Source organism: Cucurbita pepo, chromosome 4 (assembly GCF_057944985.1).
Source record: "Cucurbita pepo subsp. pepo isolate OVF chromosome 4, ASM5794498v1, whole genome shotgun sequence".
Lineage (NCBI taxonomy): Eukaryota > Viridiplantae > Streptophyta > Magnoliopsida > Cucurbitales > Cucurbitaceae > Cucurbita > Cucurbita pepo.
The window spans coordinates 2,879,684-2,898,697 of NC_141801.1; the positions used below are offsets into that span (position 1 = coordinate 2,879,684).

At 37.0% G+C, this 19,014-nt stretch overlaps 2 protein-coding genes and 1 long non-coding RNA gene across 3 annotated transcripts; 2 read left to right on the forward strand and 1 right to left on the reverse strand.

Annotated features, from left to right (window-relative positions):
- Window positions 1-2,178: 2,178 nt before the first annotated feature.
- On the forward strand, window positions 2,179-3,464 carry LOC111792186 (uncharacterized). Its single transcript, XR_002814758.2, has 3 exons — window positions 2,179-2,418; window positions 2,497-2,592; window positions 3,338-3,464. It is a non-coding gene; the product is annotated as an uncharacterized LOC111792186 (long non-coding RNA).
- Window positions 3,465-6,969: 3,505 nt separating this feature from the next.
- On the forward strand, window positions 6,970-8,998 carry LOC111794030 (polygalacturonase-like). The gene is made up of 4 exons (XM_023676136.2): window positions 6,970-7,415; window positions 8,042-8,331; window positions 8,412-8,640; window positions 8,733-8,998. Exons 1-4 carry the CDS (start codon window positions 6,981-6,983, stop codon window positions 8,949-8,951), a joined length of 1,173 nt encoding a protein of 390 aa, XP_023531904.2. The 5' UTR covers window positions 6,970-6,980; the 3' UTR covers window positions 8,952-8,998.
- Window positions 8,999-12,084: 3,086 nt separating this feature from the next.
- Window positions 12,085-13,541, reverse strand: LOC111793506 (cinnamoyl-CoA reductase-like SNL6). Its single transcript, XM_023675415.2, has 4 exons — window positions 13,211-13,541; window positions 12,938-13,138; window positions 12,469-12,791; window positions 12,085-12,373 (listed from the first exon to the last, which is right to left on the reverse strand). The coding sequence occupies exons 1-4, from the start codon at window positions 13,490-13,492 to the stop codon at window positions 12,274-12,276; spliced, it is 906 nt and encodes a 301-aa protein (XP_023531183.2). The 5' UTR covers window positions 13,493-13,541; the 3' UTR covers window positions 12,085-12,273.
- Between the last annotated feature and the right edge of the window lie 5,473 nt (window positions 13,542-19,014).

The following is a 19,014-nucleotide window of genomic DNA, read 5'->3' on the forward strand; positions in this document are numbered from 1 at the left end:
TATGTATGTTATGATTATTATATGAAAAAAAAAATTATTGAAAGTATTTTTCTTTAAACATTGTCATAGAGTTAAAAGTTCGTAAATTTATTTCGAACATAATCAATGAAAAATAATAATAGCATGGTTGGATACAGGAAACATAATTTTCGAAATAAAATGTTATTGTCGTGCTCTAACATAGTGTCTACAACTTAAATGTGGAAAAACTAGCTATTGGGACTATGTTTCATGGCCTCCTCAACTGATACCGTCATCCATATATGATGGTATCTTTACTTTTTAGTTGAAAAAATATTGAACATATTGTCGAACTTCACCGGCGGAAGGGTTGGAATCAATTTTGATTTTATATAGAATTAAACAAAACTAAAGATTAATCAAACAAAATTTGAAAAAATATGAACAAAGTTCTGGGTCTTTAATCTTATTGTTCCAAGTTTTTCATTGGTATAATCTCCTCTACAAAGTTTTCCTTGCTATGACTCGAACATAAGATCGAGACTTGTGGGAGCCTTTTCAAAAAATAAAAAATAACTGGTTGGATTGGTATGAGGCCTTTTGAGGAAACCAAAAGTAAATGCACGAGAGCTTATACTCAAAGTGGATAATATCATACCAATGTGGTGGTTTGTTGTTCCTAATCTAGTATCGAAGCGAGGTTGGCATATAGATTGTCAGAAACTCTTAGTGTATGCTCTATGATTTCTCAGTATTTTCACAAGGTCAAATCGAACTATCAAGTGATTACTGAAGTAAATTCAGAGTCTATCGTTAGAGAAGCTCAAGGAAAAGGATCATCAAAGGATTATCATCCATAGATTGCAATCGAAGTATTACTGTACAAAGATGATCCGCTCATCACTAGTAGAGTTTGAAATTTTCTAGCCAGCCAATAAGCGATGAGTCCGCTCAACGTAAGCATTTAGAGATTGTCAAAGAGAGTGAACAAATTGGAGGAGAGGGAACTTCAAGCTCTGTGGCTAACAAGTATCCAAGCAAAGTCCATGAAAAACTTCCTTTCTTTGGAGGGTAAGCAAGAGTTTGAGGTCATTCTCACAAGTGATGAGATTCTTGATAAGTTTGATGATATAGAAAATAATTAAGGGAGGCATGAGTGGCAAAGAGACAAATATTACTAACACCTACCAGTTGAATGATATAAGCATTAAAATCTCAACGGGTGGATGATTTGTATCAAATGGATGAAATAGGGTATGTGGAGCTGTAGTTACTTCCGATCCAACAAGTGGAAGATGTTACCCGCCTGAGATATAGGTTTTGATGAAATATCTTTGTGGTGATCCTCAGAGAAGAAAGTCTTGGCTTCAAGTGATATTTATGTTGTTGAGCAAGAACTGACTAAAACGAGTGAAGTCACTGAAAAGGAAACAATATCTCAACAACTTAGATGGTAAGAAAGAATTTGAAAGTCAAATCCTAAGTATGCCAACACAACTATAACGTGGTACGATAAATGAGGACTAGTGTTTTGGAGGTGAATTAAGAGAAAATGAAATAGTATCTCAGAAAGAATTTGAAAGTCAAATCCTAAGTATGCCCAACATAGTACGATGAATGAGGACTAGTGCAAAAGAGTGTTAAAATATCATAATGAGCCCAAGGTCAAGTCTAATAATTTTATGAGTTCATTATCTATATATTTTATGAATAAAGATATTTGAATATTTTAGAAATTTAGATATTTTAGAAATAAAGAAATCTAGTTATTTTAGAAATAAACATTTAGATATTTTAAGAATAAATCTGATCCGTCTATCTTTTATTATCAATACCCCTCCACCCCATTAAGATTTTCATCACAAGTTATTCCAAGCAAAGTCATCCATAGTAGTATCCTACTAAATGTCTTGTAATTTCTTCTTGATTGGTCTTAATAAAAGTGTGAGTGTTTTCTAGGTAGGGTTGTGATCAACAACATGATATCAGAGTCATACCCTTATCTTAACTTAACCATGTCAATAAAATCTTCAAATGTCAAACAAAAAAGTTGCGAGGCTTGAAAGTACAATGAAAATGACTCAAATGTTGAATAAATGGTGTATTTTGTTTGAAAGATAGGAGTTAGAGCATTAGCACCCAAGCAAAATAGAAAAATTATATATATATATATATATATAATATTTGGTCAAAATCATTGAGGGGCATGAGGTCATTTCGTCCTCAAGTTACTTTATGGGTTAATGAGAGGCCATGACATAATACCTGCAACAAAGAGAAACAAAGAGAGAGAAGTTTTGGAGTGAGAGCAAGAAACCGCCGCCAGAAAACTCACGAGACCACCATGGAAGTCGTCTCTAGCCACGATCTAGGTGCAAGGACTTCTTCCTGGAAAGAAGAAGACTTTTTGGGTGATTGGAGTTCCATTTTTCGTCAAGAGCCAAAAAGATCTGCGAGGTAATCTTCCACCATTTTTTTTAGATTCGAGATCTTCCATTGCGAATTGAGGGCTGAAATTTTAATATGTTCATCTAGGAAAGATTCTTCACATATTTTGTGAAGGAACTTGGCTGAAAACATGGCCGAAAATGTGGCCGAAAACTACTGTTCCAAGAGTTCTTTCCAAGAAGGGTAAGAGGGAATGTACCTACTTCCGACGTCCATAAATAGGTTGATGTTGAAGTAAAATTCAAGAAAAAATATCATGACGTACTTCAAATTATGATCTACAACTTTGCTGAAGAAACCAAATCGAATTGAGTTATAGATTAAAAGTTGAGTTATAGATTAAAAGATATGAAAATGAGAAAATTGAGAAAAACCTAATCACTTTTGCGTTGTGATTTCTAGGAGGAGAGAGAAAATTTTCCGACGAGCCACGTGTCAACCGGCGAGAGGAAAAGCGCGTTGACATGTGTTGCTCGATTCGTGGAGAAATGCGTCACACACAGAATGATACTAAGGCTCTTGGAGAAAGATCAAGGACTAAAACATGAACCAAGGACAAGAACCTATAAAAAAACCAAGAACAAGAACCTATAAAGAACCATAAATGAGAGAAAGATCAAGAACTAAAACATGGATCAAGATCTAAGTTCTTAGAACAAAAATCAAGAACTTAGAACTATAGTACTAAGACCCTTAGAGAATAACCGAAGTTTCAGAATCCAAGGACCAAGGTCCCTAGGATAGAACATGATAAGAACCCACAAATTAAGACCAAGAACCAGAGGACCTAAGTACTTACGACAAGAACAAGAACGAGAAAAGAAAGAGTGTGGTACCCTAGCATATCAAGGACACGATTAAGATCCTACAAGTTGGCTGCTTACTGAGTCTTTGTTCTCATTCCTTATTTTTCATTTTTTTTTTTCAGGTAATAAGGAGCTGGTCGAGATCAGGAGCGGACTCTAGAGCCGGTGCCATAGACAAACCTCACCTGTTGTCCTTCAACCCTTTTTGTTTTAAAATATTGTCTCATTCCTTATTTTGTATTTTAAATACTTTGCATAAACTTTATTTTGATATAATATAAATATAATGTATGTTATGTTTTAAATTTGGTTGTTTTTTATTTCGGAAAAAATTTACACGTCTTTTTAGAGTCATTGAGTCAGCTCGGTCTTTACGCTATCATAATGATCATGTCCAATCGCTATCAGTGAACCCATATAATTTGAAACTAGAAAATTTAGAATACCAAATTTCATACTCCATAGTTCCAAAAACATGATGTAAGACTTTTTTTTGCTGCTCCATAATGATCCTTTGAAGGATGTTGCATAAATTAGAAATAATACCAACAGAAAATGTAATGCGGGTCGTGTAAGTGTTAAGTAAATTAATCTGTCAACCAAGCTTCTGAAACTTCTACCATCCGTCATCTCTTCTCCATCCTCATGTTGTAATTTCTCATTAATATTCATGGGTGTGGCTATAGGCTAACAATTAAGTATAATAAATTTACTCACAATATCTTTGGTATATTTTCTTTGTGAAATAAAAATCTCATCTTCAACTTGATATACTTCAAGACCAAGAAAATAGTACAATAAATCCATATAACATCATCATTTGAGACTTAAATTTATCTAAGAGAGAATTAGAGGAATTAATATAAATGATATCATCAACATAGAGGCAAATAACGATGAAATCACTTTTACCTTTCTTCTTCACATACAAAGTAGGTTCATTCTCACTTCTCATGTATCATTTTTTTAAAAAATACTCATTAATCTTATTATACCAAGCTTGAGGGGTCTGCTTTAATCCATATAATATCCTTCTCAGCTTGTATACATTTGTTTCTTTGTCTTTCTTTATGAATCCTTCTGTCGTGCTACAAAGACCTCTTTTTGTAAATCTTCATTAAAAAATGTTGACTTGACATCAAACTAATAAACAAGCCACCACAATTCTTCTGTTAATGCTAGAATAGTTCTTACAGTTTCAAAGCGAGCTATAGAGAAAGTCTCTTCAAAGTCTATACCTTGTTGTTGTGCATACCCTTTTGCCACAAGACGAGCCTTATTCTTATGCTTCCTTTTTGGTGCAAATTTTGTCTTGAACATCTATTTCAAGTTAATTGCATTTTTTTCATTTAGTAAGTAAACCATCTCCCAACTCCCATCTCTTCTACCATGACTTTTTGTCAATCTTCTTTTTCCGTTGCTTCTTCATAACTTATAGGGTATGAAACAGTAAGAGCAACTTGACACGATGCATATATGTCAGCTAAAGATTTATACTTCCTGACAGTGTCTCATCTAAAGATTCTTCAAGAGAAGAGTTGTTGTTTAGTGATACTGAAGTTGATAGTGTAGCAATAGAGGCACTAGAAGATGCATTGATGTTGACTCTTTTCTCCTCATCTAGAGGAACTTCAAGTGTAATCCGTTGCTGCTCCTATTTTTTACTCCAATCCCAACTTACATTCTCATCAAATATTTAATCCCTTTTAACTAAAATCTTTTCATTAAGAAGGTTATAAAATTTATATCATGCTTCATAAGGAGTTTGATTCATAACAAGCCTTAGTTGGTGAGATATTTAATAGATAAAAAGATATTGCTATAACTTCCACCCGAAATTGGTTTGAAAGTCTCATTGCTTTTATCATACTTCTTGCTATCTCCACAACCGTTCGATTTTTTTGTTCAGCGATTCCATTTTGTTTTGGAGTGTAAGGAGCTGTTAACTCCCTTTGAATGCCCTTTTCTACACAAAACATATTGGATTCTTTAGATATGAACCTCTCTATCCGTGCGAAGAACTTTAATGTGAAAGCCACTTTGGTTCTCCACCATAGCTCTAAAATTCTGAAACTTTTGAAAACTTTCTGACTTAAGTGGTAGGATGTAAACTCAGCTCATCCGACTATAGTCATCAATAAATAGTAAAAAGTATATACTCCCACCCAAGGATTTAGTTTGCATTGACCCACATAAATCAGTATGAATTAGTTCTATACAATTTGAAGCTCTTTTATCTTTTTTAATCGGAAATAGACTTCCCAGTTTGCTTGTCATAAACGCATGATTCACATAAACTAATTGATCAATTCTTGGTAATCTGAAAACCATACATTCATCCCTGAGTATTTTCAAGCTCTTCATATGAAGATGCCCAGATGCCATAATATCAAGTCACCTTTTGTGCCGGTAGCAAGAGCAAAATATCTCACGTTAGAAACATTTTATTTGAGGTCATGACAATTTGAACTTTATTACCTGAATTTCTTATTTGTAATGATACATATGTTGTCATCAAATAGAACATAACGTCCCCTAGTCATTAATTGTCCAACACTCAATAAATTGTACCATAAATGAGGCACAAATTGAACACTTTCTAACAGTTTTATATTATCATGACTAGTTTCAACTTTCACTCTGTTTTTACCTCCTCCTCTCTTGCATATTTTTTTTTTTTTTTTTTTTAATATCAATACAAGCCATAAAAAGTCTTTCTTCTTCATTTTTGCTGCAAAATTCATTTGCTTTCTTTATACCAACAATAAGGTTTTATAGGCATTCTTCTGCAATGGTAACATTGAATGACATTCCTTGTGTTACTTTGATTATTGGATTATTTTTTACCATCATTTCTCCCTCTACCTCGGTTAGTACAACCACTATGGCGGCTGCGAAATCCTTCTCTTCCACTACCTCTACTTGTTAAACGAATATTTTCTCCTTCGTGGTTGTCTGTCTCCTTCACTTGAAGTGTCTTTTTTTCATTAATTTACAATGATCTATTGATTTTTTACTCATGAGATTGAAGCGGGCCCCATTAATTCATCGATGGAGAGTATTGATAGGTCCTTAGCTTCTTCTATACCAGTCACCGCATAGTCAAACTTTAGAGTTAAGCATTTTATCGCTCTTACAAGTCACATAGGCTATATCTTATGTATCTAAGAATATCCAAAATGAATCATATTGAGATAGGAATCAAAGCTGTCCGCCTGCTTTCTTCTATTCTACGAAGCTATCTTACCTATTAATGCAAGAAAATGATAATATATATACATATAACTCATGAAAATGGGTGTCGTAGCTATATGGCTGCGCTTTGGCATTCAAGGGAAGACCAATCGGCAAACGTACGAATGGCTGTTTTCGTACAACCAATCAAGATTGTCATATATTTAATTCATTTGGAGACCGTGCATCACAAGGGCTTTCAACACAACAAATAAAATATTGTCAATATCCACACCAAAGTTTCAACATAAACTTACTTATTGTTTACGTAACAGGAAACACAAGAATGTATGTATCCAAATTTACGTGAAAAAGAAGCACACAATTTGTGCGATACACAAAGGAAAATGCATAAGGATTGCGGCGACCAGATTTCCCTCATTTTAATCAAACCACCGCTTATCAGCCGCCGCCTCAATTAGGGATATTCATGCACATGGAGAAGTGCATGTCACTCCAATTTCTATCACTATAAATAACACTACCCATTTGTTATGCCTCTCATATCCCATCATCTTCTCTTCTCCAAAAATGGCCAACACAATCAAAACATTACTTCTCATCATCTCCTCCTTCTATTTCTTCATTCAACTCTCGAGTGCAGCCACTTTCAATGTGATTACTTACGGAGCAAAACCCGACGGTAAAACCGACTCGACTCGACCCTTTCTCAAGGCATGGACATCGGCCTGCAGCTCCTCCACGCCGTCCACCATCAATGTCCCTAAGGGAAGATTCTTGCTAAACCCCACCACATTCAGAGGGCCATGTAAGAACAAGATTACCTTCCGTTTGAATGGAACCCTTGTGGCACCTCTAGACTACCGTGCCCTTGGAAGTTCTGGGTATTGGATTTTGTTCATTAAAGTTAACGATGTTTCTTTCTTCGGCGGCAACATTGACGCAAAGGGCGCTTCGTATTGGGCCTGCAGGGACTCTGGAAAGGATTGTCCACCGGGAGCTAGGGTATGTCGTCTTAAACCTTAACCATATAATTATTAATATAATTACCCTAAATCTCCTTACATTTTCACCCTAATATCTCATGGTTTTATTTGGGCTTTCCCAAAATGCCTAGTACGGATAGAGATGTATTCTCCATACTTATCCCTCCCAACAATCCTCATCTCGAACAAAGTACACCATAGAACCTCTCATGAGGTCTGTAGAACCCTCGACTCCTACTTTGGAGTCCTCGAACAAAGTACACCCTTTGCTCAACACATTAGTCACTTTTGACTACACCTTTATAGAACCCTCGACTCCTTCTCTGGAGCCCTCGAACAAATTACACCATTTGCTCGACCCGTTAGTCACTTTTGACTACACTTTCGAGACTTAAGTTAAGGGCATGCCTCTGATACCATGTTAGGAATCACGACTCTCCACAATGGTATGATATTGTCCACTTTGAGCATAACCCCTCATGGTTTTTCTTCGGGATTCTCCAAAAGACCTCATACAAATGGAGATGTATTCCTCATTTACAAACTCACGATCATCTTGTAAATTAGTCAATGTGGGACTCCGTTCCAACCATCGTTTTGGTAACATGTTTTTTTTTTTTTTTTTGCTTTGGTAAATTGATGCAGTCACTAACATTCAATTGGGCGAACAACATCTATTTAAGTGGGCTGACATCACTCAATAGCCGGCAGTCTCATATTACAATTAACAGTTGCAATAATGTATTGGTTAAGAATGTGAAGATAATGGCTCCCGACCAAAGCCCCAATACTGACGGCATTCATGTGCAGTCATCAACCGATGTAACCATCACAGGAACTACCATCCAAACTGGTGATGATTGCATATCCATTGGAGATGGAACTAAGAATTTGTTTATGACTCGTATCAAATGTGGGCCTGGCCATGGCGTAAGGTAATGAATCAATTCTTTACAACATATCAAACATTTTTATGATCTAATCTCCAATAATAAGAATAATAATAATAATGCAGCATTGGGAGCTTGGGAAAAGAGTTTGACGAACAAGGCGTCCAAAATGTAACATTGATGAACGCAGTGTTCACTAAATCCGATAATGGTGTGAGGATAAAGACGTGGGCGAGGCCTGGCAATGGCTTCGTGAAACATGTTGTGTTTCAGAACATCGTTATGAACAATGTTAAGAATCCCATCATAATCGATCAAAATTATTGTCCGGACAATGAAGGTTGTCCTGGTCAGGTAACTAATTTGTTGTCCTTTTACAAGTACATTAACTCATTAATTAGTGTTGGATTGAACTAAAAATTTGTTTTTGTTTTGTTGTTTTAAAGAGTGCTGGAGTGAAGATTAGTGATGTGACGTATAAAAACATTGGAGGAACATCAGCAACATCAGAGGCTATAACGTTTGATTGCAGCTCCACCAATCCATGTGATGACATACGTTTGGAGGACATCAAGCTTACGTATAAGAACAAGGCATCGACATCGACATGCAACAACGTTGGTGGATCAAGTATGGGAGTACTTATGCCACAAAGTTGCTTGTGATGAATTAAAAAAGTCGAACTTAATTGAAAATCTCATTTGTTTAGAGTTTTCTTTCATGATTTATTTAATGTGAATATGTATTTTTAGGAATCATACTCTATTTGTTAGTATAGGTATGTCATGATTATTATATGAAAAAAAATCATTTAAAATATTCTTCTTTAAACATTTTCATAGAGTTAAAAGTTCGTAAATTTATTTTGAACATAATCAATGAAAAATAATAATAGCATGGTTGGATTTGACCAAAGTTAAGCCAAAGTTTTCAAAAGTTGACATATATTACATACGCCAAGTTTCGAGACTACCATGAAAAAAAATAATTGCATGCTATGATGCCTTTCAAAAAAAAAAAAAAAAAAAAAGAAGAGAGATGGTTGGATTTCGGCTAGTCTCATGGAGTCGATTCCTAACCAGTTTCGGAAATGGTTGCTCATACGGGAGATCGGTCTGCTAATTCATGCAAATTTGAAGAAGTTTCTACGTATGAGCGTGTTGAGAATTGTTGGAGTCCTACATTATTTAATTAAGGGAAAGATCATTGATATATAAGCAAGAGACATTTTCTTCATTTGTACGTAGCCTTTTGGGGAAACGAAAAGTAAATTCATGAGAGCTTATACTAAAAGTGGACAATATCATACCAATGTGGATGATTGTTGTTTCTAATCTTGTATCCAAGGGAGGTGGTATCGGTTGTTATATCTCTTGAAACTCCTAGTATGATTTGTGGTGGCAGGTTTGGCTAATCTTTCACATCAGAAATGATTTCTTGAGATTATTAGTGAATAAGTTTCTTCATGTCAACCAACACGATTGGGTGATCTTCAAGTCGTTGGAGGAATCAAGAAACTCAACACCAACCACTATAACATGTGGGCAGGACATGCATGATGTCCTATCTACAAGGAAGTGAAAAAATGCAAGACAATGTTTGCCTTGAAAAACATATTTGAAGAAGAGATATTGGAGCACATTTAGGATGACAAGATACCAAAAGAGTATGAGACACGTTTGAGATGCTTTTCTCAAAGAAAAACATACAGGACTACAACTTCTGAAGAACAAGTTGTTATCTATCTCACAATATGATATGACGATTGCTCAGTACTTCCACAAGGTCAAATCGATCTGTCGAGAGATTACTGAACTAGTTATGAGTCTATCATCGGAGCAGCTCGAATAAAAAGATCATCAAAGAATCATCATCCACAAATTGCAACCAGAGTATAGAAGCTTCATTATTACTATACATGGATGATCCGCTCAATCATCACTTGTAGAGTTTAAAAATTTGCTAGCCAGCCAAAAAGCAATGGCTAAGCAATGAAAGTCGTCACGTTGAAGGGTGACGAAGAAGTGCAGGTGAATACAAAAATGCTGGCAAAAGAAGAAGTCACTAAGAAGCTGCATAAGCTTGGAGAGCTTAGAAGAACGACAACAAAAATTCAAAAATTTTCAAAGGAAGAGATTTGAAAGTATTTGCTACAATTGCAGGAAAAATGTCACTAAGTCCAAGGATTTGATGAAATAGAAGTGTTGTGATCCAACAATTGGAAGATGTTACACCACAAGAGATATAGGTTTGATGAAATATCTTCATGGTGCTCCTCGAAGAAGAAAGTCTTGACAGACTCAAACAACATAGAAAAAGCTCTATCACAGAAGATGTTAATGCACTTGAAGATCCAAGTGATACTTATGTTCTTGAGCTAGAAGTGACTCAATGAAAAGAAAAAAAAATATCAAAACAACTTAAATGGTCGGAAAGAATTTGAAAGTCAAATCCGAAGTTTGTCAATGCAACTATTATAAAGGACGGATGACCAACGTGGTACGATGAATGAGGATTAGTGCTGAGGAGGTGAATTCAGTGAAAAAAAACCCAGTGCCTCAACAACTTAGACGATCGAAAAGAATTCAAAAGTCAAATTCTAAGTATGTCAACACAACTATCATAAAAAAACAGATGACCAACGTGGTACGGTGAATGTGAACTAGTAGAAATGAGTGTTAAAATATCATAATTAGCTCAATAGGGTCAAGTCCAATAATTGTGTGAGTTCATTGTCTAAATATTTCGTCACAAGTTATTCCAAGCAAAGCAACACGTAGTAGTATTCTACAAAGTGTCTTTGTAACTTCTTTTTTATTGGTCTTAATAAAAGTGTGAATGTTTTCCACAAAGGCTTGTGTTCAACAACATGATATCACAGTCATACCCTTATCTTAATTAATCATGTCAATATAATTTTCGAGTGTCGAACAAAAAAGTTGTGAGTCTCAAAAGTGTAGTCAGAGTGACTCAAGTGTTGAATAAAGGGCGTACTTCATCCGAAGACTTTCGAGGAGAGTTGAGCCTCAATTACGGGAAGATTGTTGAAGGGCTCTAGAGAAGAGGCCTCAAATAAGACTTTATGGTGTACTTTGTTCGAGAGGAGAATTGTTGAGGCTTGTTAGAGTCTCAAATTGTTTAATAAGGGGAAAACCATGAGTATATACGGAAGGGATACTATCTTCATTAGTATAAGATCTTTTGAACAAACCATAAGTAAAAACCATGAGAGTCTATACTCAAGATAGAAAATATCATACCAATGTCGAAAGTTGTTCCTAACAATAAGAAAACTTGCACACGCTTTCCTAAGGCATCTAATAGACTTGCTTTTTCTCGTCGGCCACATTTAGTTAGCAAGTAGAAATCCCTCTCCACTCCTCGTCTCATTTTCCTTTTAAACAGAGATTCCACATCTGTGTGGGTTAAATGGACGTCTCTGGCCATAATGTGGTTGCTTCCTTAAAACCATTGAGAATAGATCTAAAAATTTGTCTCCCGTACTAATTTGTGAGAATCCCACGTTGGTTGGAGAGAAGAGCTAAACATCCTCTACAAGGGTGTGAAAACCTTTCCTTAACAGCGTTTTAAAGCCTGAAGGGGAAGCCCAACAGAGAGTCCATAGAGGACAATATTGGCTGACAGTGAGCTTGGGCCGTTACAAATGGTATTAAAGCCAAACACCAGACTATATGCCAACGAGAAGGTTTCTCCGAAGGGGGTAGACACGAGCCAATGTGCCAGTAAGGACACTGGGCCCTGAAGGGAGGTGGATTGTGAGAATCCCACATTAGCTGGTGAAGAGAACGAAACACCCTTTATAAGAATATGGTAATATTTCCATAACAGACGTGTTTCAAGACAATATCTGCTAGCGGTGAGCCTGAGCCATTACATAATCGATACATACAACATCGAGACACTTTTCTCATATCTGTCATATACACATTTTTATTTTATTTTTAAAAAATAAAATTGAACTATCCTTCAATCTATTTGCTCTTCTCCCTTAAAATTCATCAACAATTTGTTCAGCTTCTTGTTGCTTATTCTCTGTGGAATCTCCCTCGCAAATTGCTGCTCTTCTCTGTAAATCAACATAATTAAAAAATAAATAATAAATAATAAATAATAAGAAATAATGGAAAACTAAATAAATAAATAAAAAAAAAAGGCACTAACCCTGGGGGCAAAGACGTCAATTTGCGGGCGAGATCAGCTGCATCATCATTGGTGTTGATGACGTGGTTGAAACAGATGTACCGACCGTACGATGAGAGATCTTGGAACACACGAATGTGGGCCTCCACCAAGTAGTTCAAATCAACGGTCACAAATAATCCACTTTCATACATCTCCGCCGCTCCTTTTAAATACGGATTATCAATGGTCAAATCGGGGCCCACCAACAGCCCTGCGTTGACCGATACCATGTTGACTCCTCTGTCCCTAGCTAATGCCCATGCCGTCTTCTCCGCTAGCGTCTTTGACAGCCCATGCCACAGCTGTTCAATGCATTCAGGGGCATAATTGTAATTTCAATACTTTAATTCACATATTTTTCTCTAAATTTAATATAGTCCAAATTTTTTTTTTTTTTTTATTGTATAAACAATTTTGACCTAACTTTTTCGGGAAGAAAAGTTAATACCTTAAATTTGCGGCAAAAGTGGACATCGCTCCAGAATCTCTCATCTAAATGAGAAACAGATGTGGAATTACGATCCTGCCCCCAAATAACAGCGGCGACAGAAGATGTAAAGACAACCTTATCAATAGTGTCAGTTTGAGCACAAGCCTCCAACACATTATGTGCCGCCCTCACCTCCATCTCTCCCATCACCATCATTTCCTTCAATATTTTAACTTTCATCAATATTTTTAGGACGTTTGTACAAATATAAACAAGCAGAACTAAACTTACATCGTCATCAAAGGTGGGTTGGTGTCGAAGAGGATCAAACGTGTAAAACAATCCACAACACCCTCTCAACGCATCGACTATGCTATGGTAATCAAACGGGTCAGAGTGGAAGATCTTGAGGCTCTTATTGTCATATCCGTTGAACATGAACTCGCTGATATTCGAGTGGATAGCAGCGTGGACGGTGAACTTGAGACGGAGGAGACGGTCGACGAGGGCGATGCCGAGAGGGGTCGAAGCATCCATAACACACACGATATTGTTGGGTGATGAAGGAGCCATGGCAATATGTGTTACCCAAATGTAGGAATGAGATGTTGATATGGAAAGAGGAATGTATATAAATATAGAGAAAATGGCATTAAAAATGAGGGCATGGAGGTGAGTGGTTGGTTGGAAGAGAGGTGGTGATTGGTTGGAGACTAAATTAAATGAAAATAAGATTCAATTAATGAGTAAAGGAAAGAGATGGTTACGTGGCAAAACCCACTCATGTTTAAACTCAATTGGTTCACGCCAAAATTGAATCGAAACTCAATTCAACCTAACCCACGAACACTCGTAGGTGTAGTTCGCGGGACCTTTGACTTCAAAAGTTGAGGACATGTTTGAAGCCAGCAAACTATGGGGATTCGGGGTTGGCAAACAAGTTCCTTCCAACCCAGCAGGCAGGCAGACAAGCAAGAAAGGAGAAAGAAGTAATAGTCCTGCCTGTCCCGTAAGTTCTCTCTCATAAGGAGTTGAGTCGAGACTGACTGTTCACTCTAATTCATCTTTAGTTGAGTGAGTCTTCCTGCCGCCTGTCTGTTCCGTTCCTTCCAACCAACCAAGCAAGCAGTTCAAGCCGACAGTTATTTTATTTTTTTTTAAAAAGAGATATTTAATGATTAAAAAAAGAGTAAAAGGTCAAAATTATGGGCATTGATGAGGTCACTCGTGACTTGGAAGGTGCAGCCACATCAACCAACTTCCATCTACTTTCATGAAATATATAATTAATTTTTTCAAATTTTATTGCTTTTATTTTAAAAATAAAAATAGATGAATTATCGTCATAGGACAGAAGACAACTGGTAGGCGCGTTTGGCTGTCATCTCATCGTGATCTGGCATGCGAATTAGAAAGCCACGTGGACTCTTCACGGTGGACCCTGTCAATACCTTACACGTGTACTTTTTGTATTTATAATTTCTTCTTAACCTAGTCCTCTTTGAATCCATCTACGTGGCTACTTTCTTGAATGTTCATGAGTATGACTCACCCACTAAACTTTTGGCAAATGTACCAGAAATGATCGTTTATTATTGATAGGTCCAATGCGAAACTACATGAAAACTAATAACAAGAAAACTAACTAACAAACTCAACTAATAACAAGAAAACTAACTAACTAACTGAACTACCTCATGTTCGTAACGATGAATTTGCTACCTCAACACTTCCCCCCTTGAACTCGAGTTCAAGAGTTTAGTTCATAGCACTCATCCGAAACGCTTCTCTTATGGTTGCTTGATTAACTAAACATCCCAATCATTTTCGTGGTCCCTGCACTTGTTGTTGTCGGGTACACCATCACAAATTTCATGATCACTTGACTGAAGACCGCCTTCAGTCCTGTTTCCCTTGTTTGTGTCCAAAGGCTTACTATTACCAGCCTCGCTAACATTATGCGAACTACCAGAACTCGAATTATTGAGTCCTTTCGAATCCAAATTAGACGATGAGTTGTTGGGTGCAGGCGGGGGTGGTTCACGTTGCTTCTTTCCATCAACGGGTGCAGAAGAATTCGGACTGATGAGAGGCAAAACAGGTGATGTTCCAGTGGAGAGTCGTGTTCGTCTAACAGTCAAGTCAAGACTTTCACACTTTAAAGTGCATAATTTAATTTCCAGTAGTATACAACACCAAAACCTCCACACCCAATTTTTCTTTAACACTGAAGCTATGTGCGGTTTCCTTGGGAGCATCGCCCTTTGAAGAGGCAAACAATACCAATCCTCCTTGCAAAATCTTTCTCCTCTACTCTATCAATCGCCATCGACTGTTTGATGGTGGATTGATCGAACCACAGAGATCAGAGTGGATAAACTGCAATCTTTTAGTGGCTCTCCACTTGCTCTGCTTCGGAAATGGAACACGGTGGTGTTTCCCTTTGACACACGCCTCATAGATAGTTTTCACATCTTCAATTTCAGGTAAACCCACAACCATCTCTTTATTGCATAATGTGTGAAGTCCGTTGTAGTTGAGATGCCCATATCGATGGTGCCACAGCTCTGCCTTGTCTGAGATATCAACTTGTAGACATCTCTCCTCGTTTGTTTTGTTATTTGATTCACCCAGCAGGATAAACATCCTATTAGAACTCATAACAGATTCGGCTATTTTTCCTCTTGAGGGATGAAAAATGATACATGTGTTTTGATCTTCTCCTTTGAATAGCACGTCTAAACCCCTTTCTTGAAGTTGTCCAACACTAAGCAGGTTGTTCTTCAGTTCCGAAATATAATACACATTGTTGATCACATAGCTTATTCCCTCAAGTATTATTTTCACTGCTCCTTTTCCACCAACCATAAGTTTGTGATTGTTCCCAAGCTTGACATTATGTATGAAGCTAGTGTCCAAGCTTGAAACATACTTCTTTCTCCACACATGGTTTGAACACCCAGAATCCACGAACCACACATCTTCTCTTTTAGTGCCTTGAAGCTCCACATATGTCATGAGAATAATTTCATCCTTTTCTTCGATCTCTGCAAAATGTGCTCCATTGTACCTAATTGGACATTCATATTGGAAATGTCCAAGTTGGTGGCAGTTGTAACACTCGATTGTTGCTTTGTTGAATGAGCGTCCTCTGCCCCTGTCTCGACCTCTGTATGATCCTCTACCTCTATCTCTGACATTGAGAGCTTGATCACCTTCTTCATGACTGATCTTCTTGAATTTCTTTTCATGTACAGACAGAGAGCTTTGCAGTTCGTCAATCGTCATCTTTCTTGTGTCTTTTGACTCCTTGATGGCTACCACCACATATGTGAATTTGTCAGTCAGAGTTCGAAGTATTTTCTCAACAATCTTCGAATCTGGCATGTCTTCTCCGTTGCTTCTCATCTTGTTGGAGACAACCATTACTCTTCCAAAATAATCATCGATGTTTTCTTCGTTCTTCATTTCCAGAACCTCAAAATCTCTTCTTAAAGTTTGGAGAAGAGACCGCTTCACTCTTTCGTTGCCTCCATACTTTTTCTTCATCGAATCTCAAATGTTCTTGGATGTTTTGCGATTCAAGATCTGTTCAAACACAACCCGATCAATTGCTTGGAACAGGTAGTGCTTCACTTGATGATCCTTCATCTTGAACTCATCAAGATTCCTTTTCTGCGTTGCAGTCATTTCGATTTCCTCTGTCGGTTCGGAGTAACCCTCTTCCACTAGACTCCACAAACCCTTGGCACGCAAGAGATTTTCCATCAATTCACTCCAATGGTCATAGTGACCATCAAACTGTGGAATCTTAGTGAGTGTCAAACTGCTCATTTTCTTTCTTGGATCACTCTGTTGTATCACTCTCTTGGATCACTCTCTTGGATCCTAACCCGCTCTGATACCAAATGTTGGCAAATGTACCGAAAATGATCGTTTATTATTGATAGGGTCCAATGCCTTTTATAGGAAAATACATGAAACCTAATAACAAGAAAATTAACTGACAAATTCAACTAATAACAAGAAAACTAACTAACAAATTCAACTAATAACAAGAAAACTAACTAACCCAAATTTGCTATCCGGACGCTAACTACCTCATGTTCATAATGATCAATTTGCTACCTCAACACAAATGGACTAGAACTAAATCAAACTAGATCGATAAAGTTATTCGAAGAGGTTACAATGTCGAGGATTCTCTGTTGAAAAGATGAGGAAATAACGGTGCATAGAAATAAATATCTTCGTTCAGCTTCTACAATAGTAGTTTATACAAAGTGTCTTTGTAATATCTTCTTGATTCATAAATAAAAGTACAGAGTGATTTCCAAAAGAGTTGGGCTCAAAACCTACACCTGAATAAGATTAGTCGCCAAGATGTATTATTAGTTGCTAAATCAGTTGACAAGCCGTCAATTCTACTGTTCGATGTAAGGCAAGGTTAATCGCTAAAATGTATCATCTGGTTGAAGGATTTAACTTTACTGAAAGATTTAGTTTCATAGTTTAATAGAGACCTGTCTCAAATGGAGAGACAGAGAATCCTTGTTTAGGCGGGAAATGGTGGAGGTAGCGGAGAAATTTTTTTTCCTGTAAGCTAAATTGAGATGGGATGGAGATTACATTCTCGGTTTCCAACCTGACCCTACCCCGTCCTACTCCACTTTGGATACCGCCTCACCTTGACTTCTCTATGTATGTGTCTCAACCTCCTAGTTTTCACCATAAATCTTTCTTATCTCATCTCATGCTTGTTTGTTGTATAAAAATCTTTATGGTCTTAAATAGGCTCCTTAGGTGGCTGGCTCATCATAATTGGTACAACTAGTTGATCTCTATGCTTATGCCCCTCTATTTAACGATGCAGCACTTTAAAAGTCTGTTCATGCATCAGCGGGAACTTAAGACTCGTTCACATTTTTCGTCCAATTTTATCACTTTGTTGGACTTAAGACGAGGTTCGCCTTCGCTAACCAAATACAACTCAGGAGGAATTCAGATTTATTTAACCACATACTCTGCCCACATGTGCATGTTCAGTGCAACTTTAGCTGACTTGCCTCTATTTTAGGCCAAGTTATCTGGCTCAACTTTCTCTCTACTCTAGGCCAAGGTCTCTCACAAGTAACGTCGCTTCTCATTATCATCTTGGTTTCCAACAACACAACCCATGTATCGTGATGCTATTCAATGTCTCGGGGCAGCTCCACCATCTTGGCTTGCTCAAACATGTCTATCAAAAATTGACCCTATGTGTCGATTATATCTACGAGACATCTTGATCATCCATCCATTCAGGTTCTATCGGGACATGAACCCTCCTGTGTTCATGTCATGTCATTTATAGACTTCGTACCCGATAATGGATGTATATATCAACCTCCGACAAATGGGTTGAGCGCAATGTCGACACACTCGTGCCATCTGACACTGTCACTAGAAGACCCATTTAAAAGAATAACACCTGAGACACTTTTCTCTGCAACGTTTGCTCACACATGACATACGTAGGTGTCATATGGTAGCTTGCTTATGTCATAGAGCCCAAGGGGTAGTGGAGAGCTGATACCACACTTTCTGATATAGTACATTTGGAGGCATTTTTAGTTTTCTAGAGTAAACATGAATTTGACGATCAATTATACAGCCCTGTGGAGCGTCCGTCGAGTGTTCGATTGACACCAAATTTTGTGAGTTTTCATCTTTCATATAAAGAACCCACAGCCCAAGACTACCCAATCTTAACGATAAAGATTGGATTGTTATTTGTTCGATTTTGGTTGGGTTGAATTTCTGGAAAATTAAAAATTTGGGGTGATTCATGAGTTAACATTTTTTTTAGGTCAACCAGAAGAAAAAAAAAAGTCCCAACCCAACTTTATCTCACCCTACTTTTAAGATTATTATGAAAATCGTGATTATATGACATTTGTAACTGATGTTAGTGAAACATTGTAATTTGTAACTGAGGTTAGTGAAACAATGTGATTTGAGAAAGTAGAATGTTTAAAACAATTTTTTTAAAAAGAACCATTTGACAATTCAACCATACTCAAACCCAGAAATAAAGGATTTAGTTGGAAACTATG

Coding starts and splice junctions, on each gene's coding strand:
- LOC111793506 (XM_023675415.2), bottom strand. CDS start 13,492: ATGGCTCCTTCATCACCCAACAATATCGTGTGTGTTATGGATGCTTCG. Junction 13,139..13,210: donor AACCCACCTTTGATGACGAT/GTAAGTTTAGTT, acceptor AAAATATTGAAG/GAAATGATGGTGATGGGAGA. Junction 12,374..12,468: donor TTGACGTCTTTGCCCCCAGG/GTTAGTGCCTTT, acceptor GTTGATTTACAG/AGAAGAGCAGCAATTTGCGA.
- LOC111794030 (XM_023676136.2), top strand. CDS start 6,981: ATGGCCAACACAATCAAAACATTACTTCTCATCATCTCCTCCTTCTAT. Junction 7,416..8,041: donor ATTGTCCACCGGGAGCTAGG/GTATGTCGTCTT, acceptor AAATTGATGCAG/TCACTAACATTCAATTGGGC. Junction 8,332..8,411: donor GGGCCTGGCCATGGCGTAAG/GTAATGAATCAA, acceptor ATAATAATGCAG/CATTGGGAGCTTGGGAAAAG.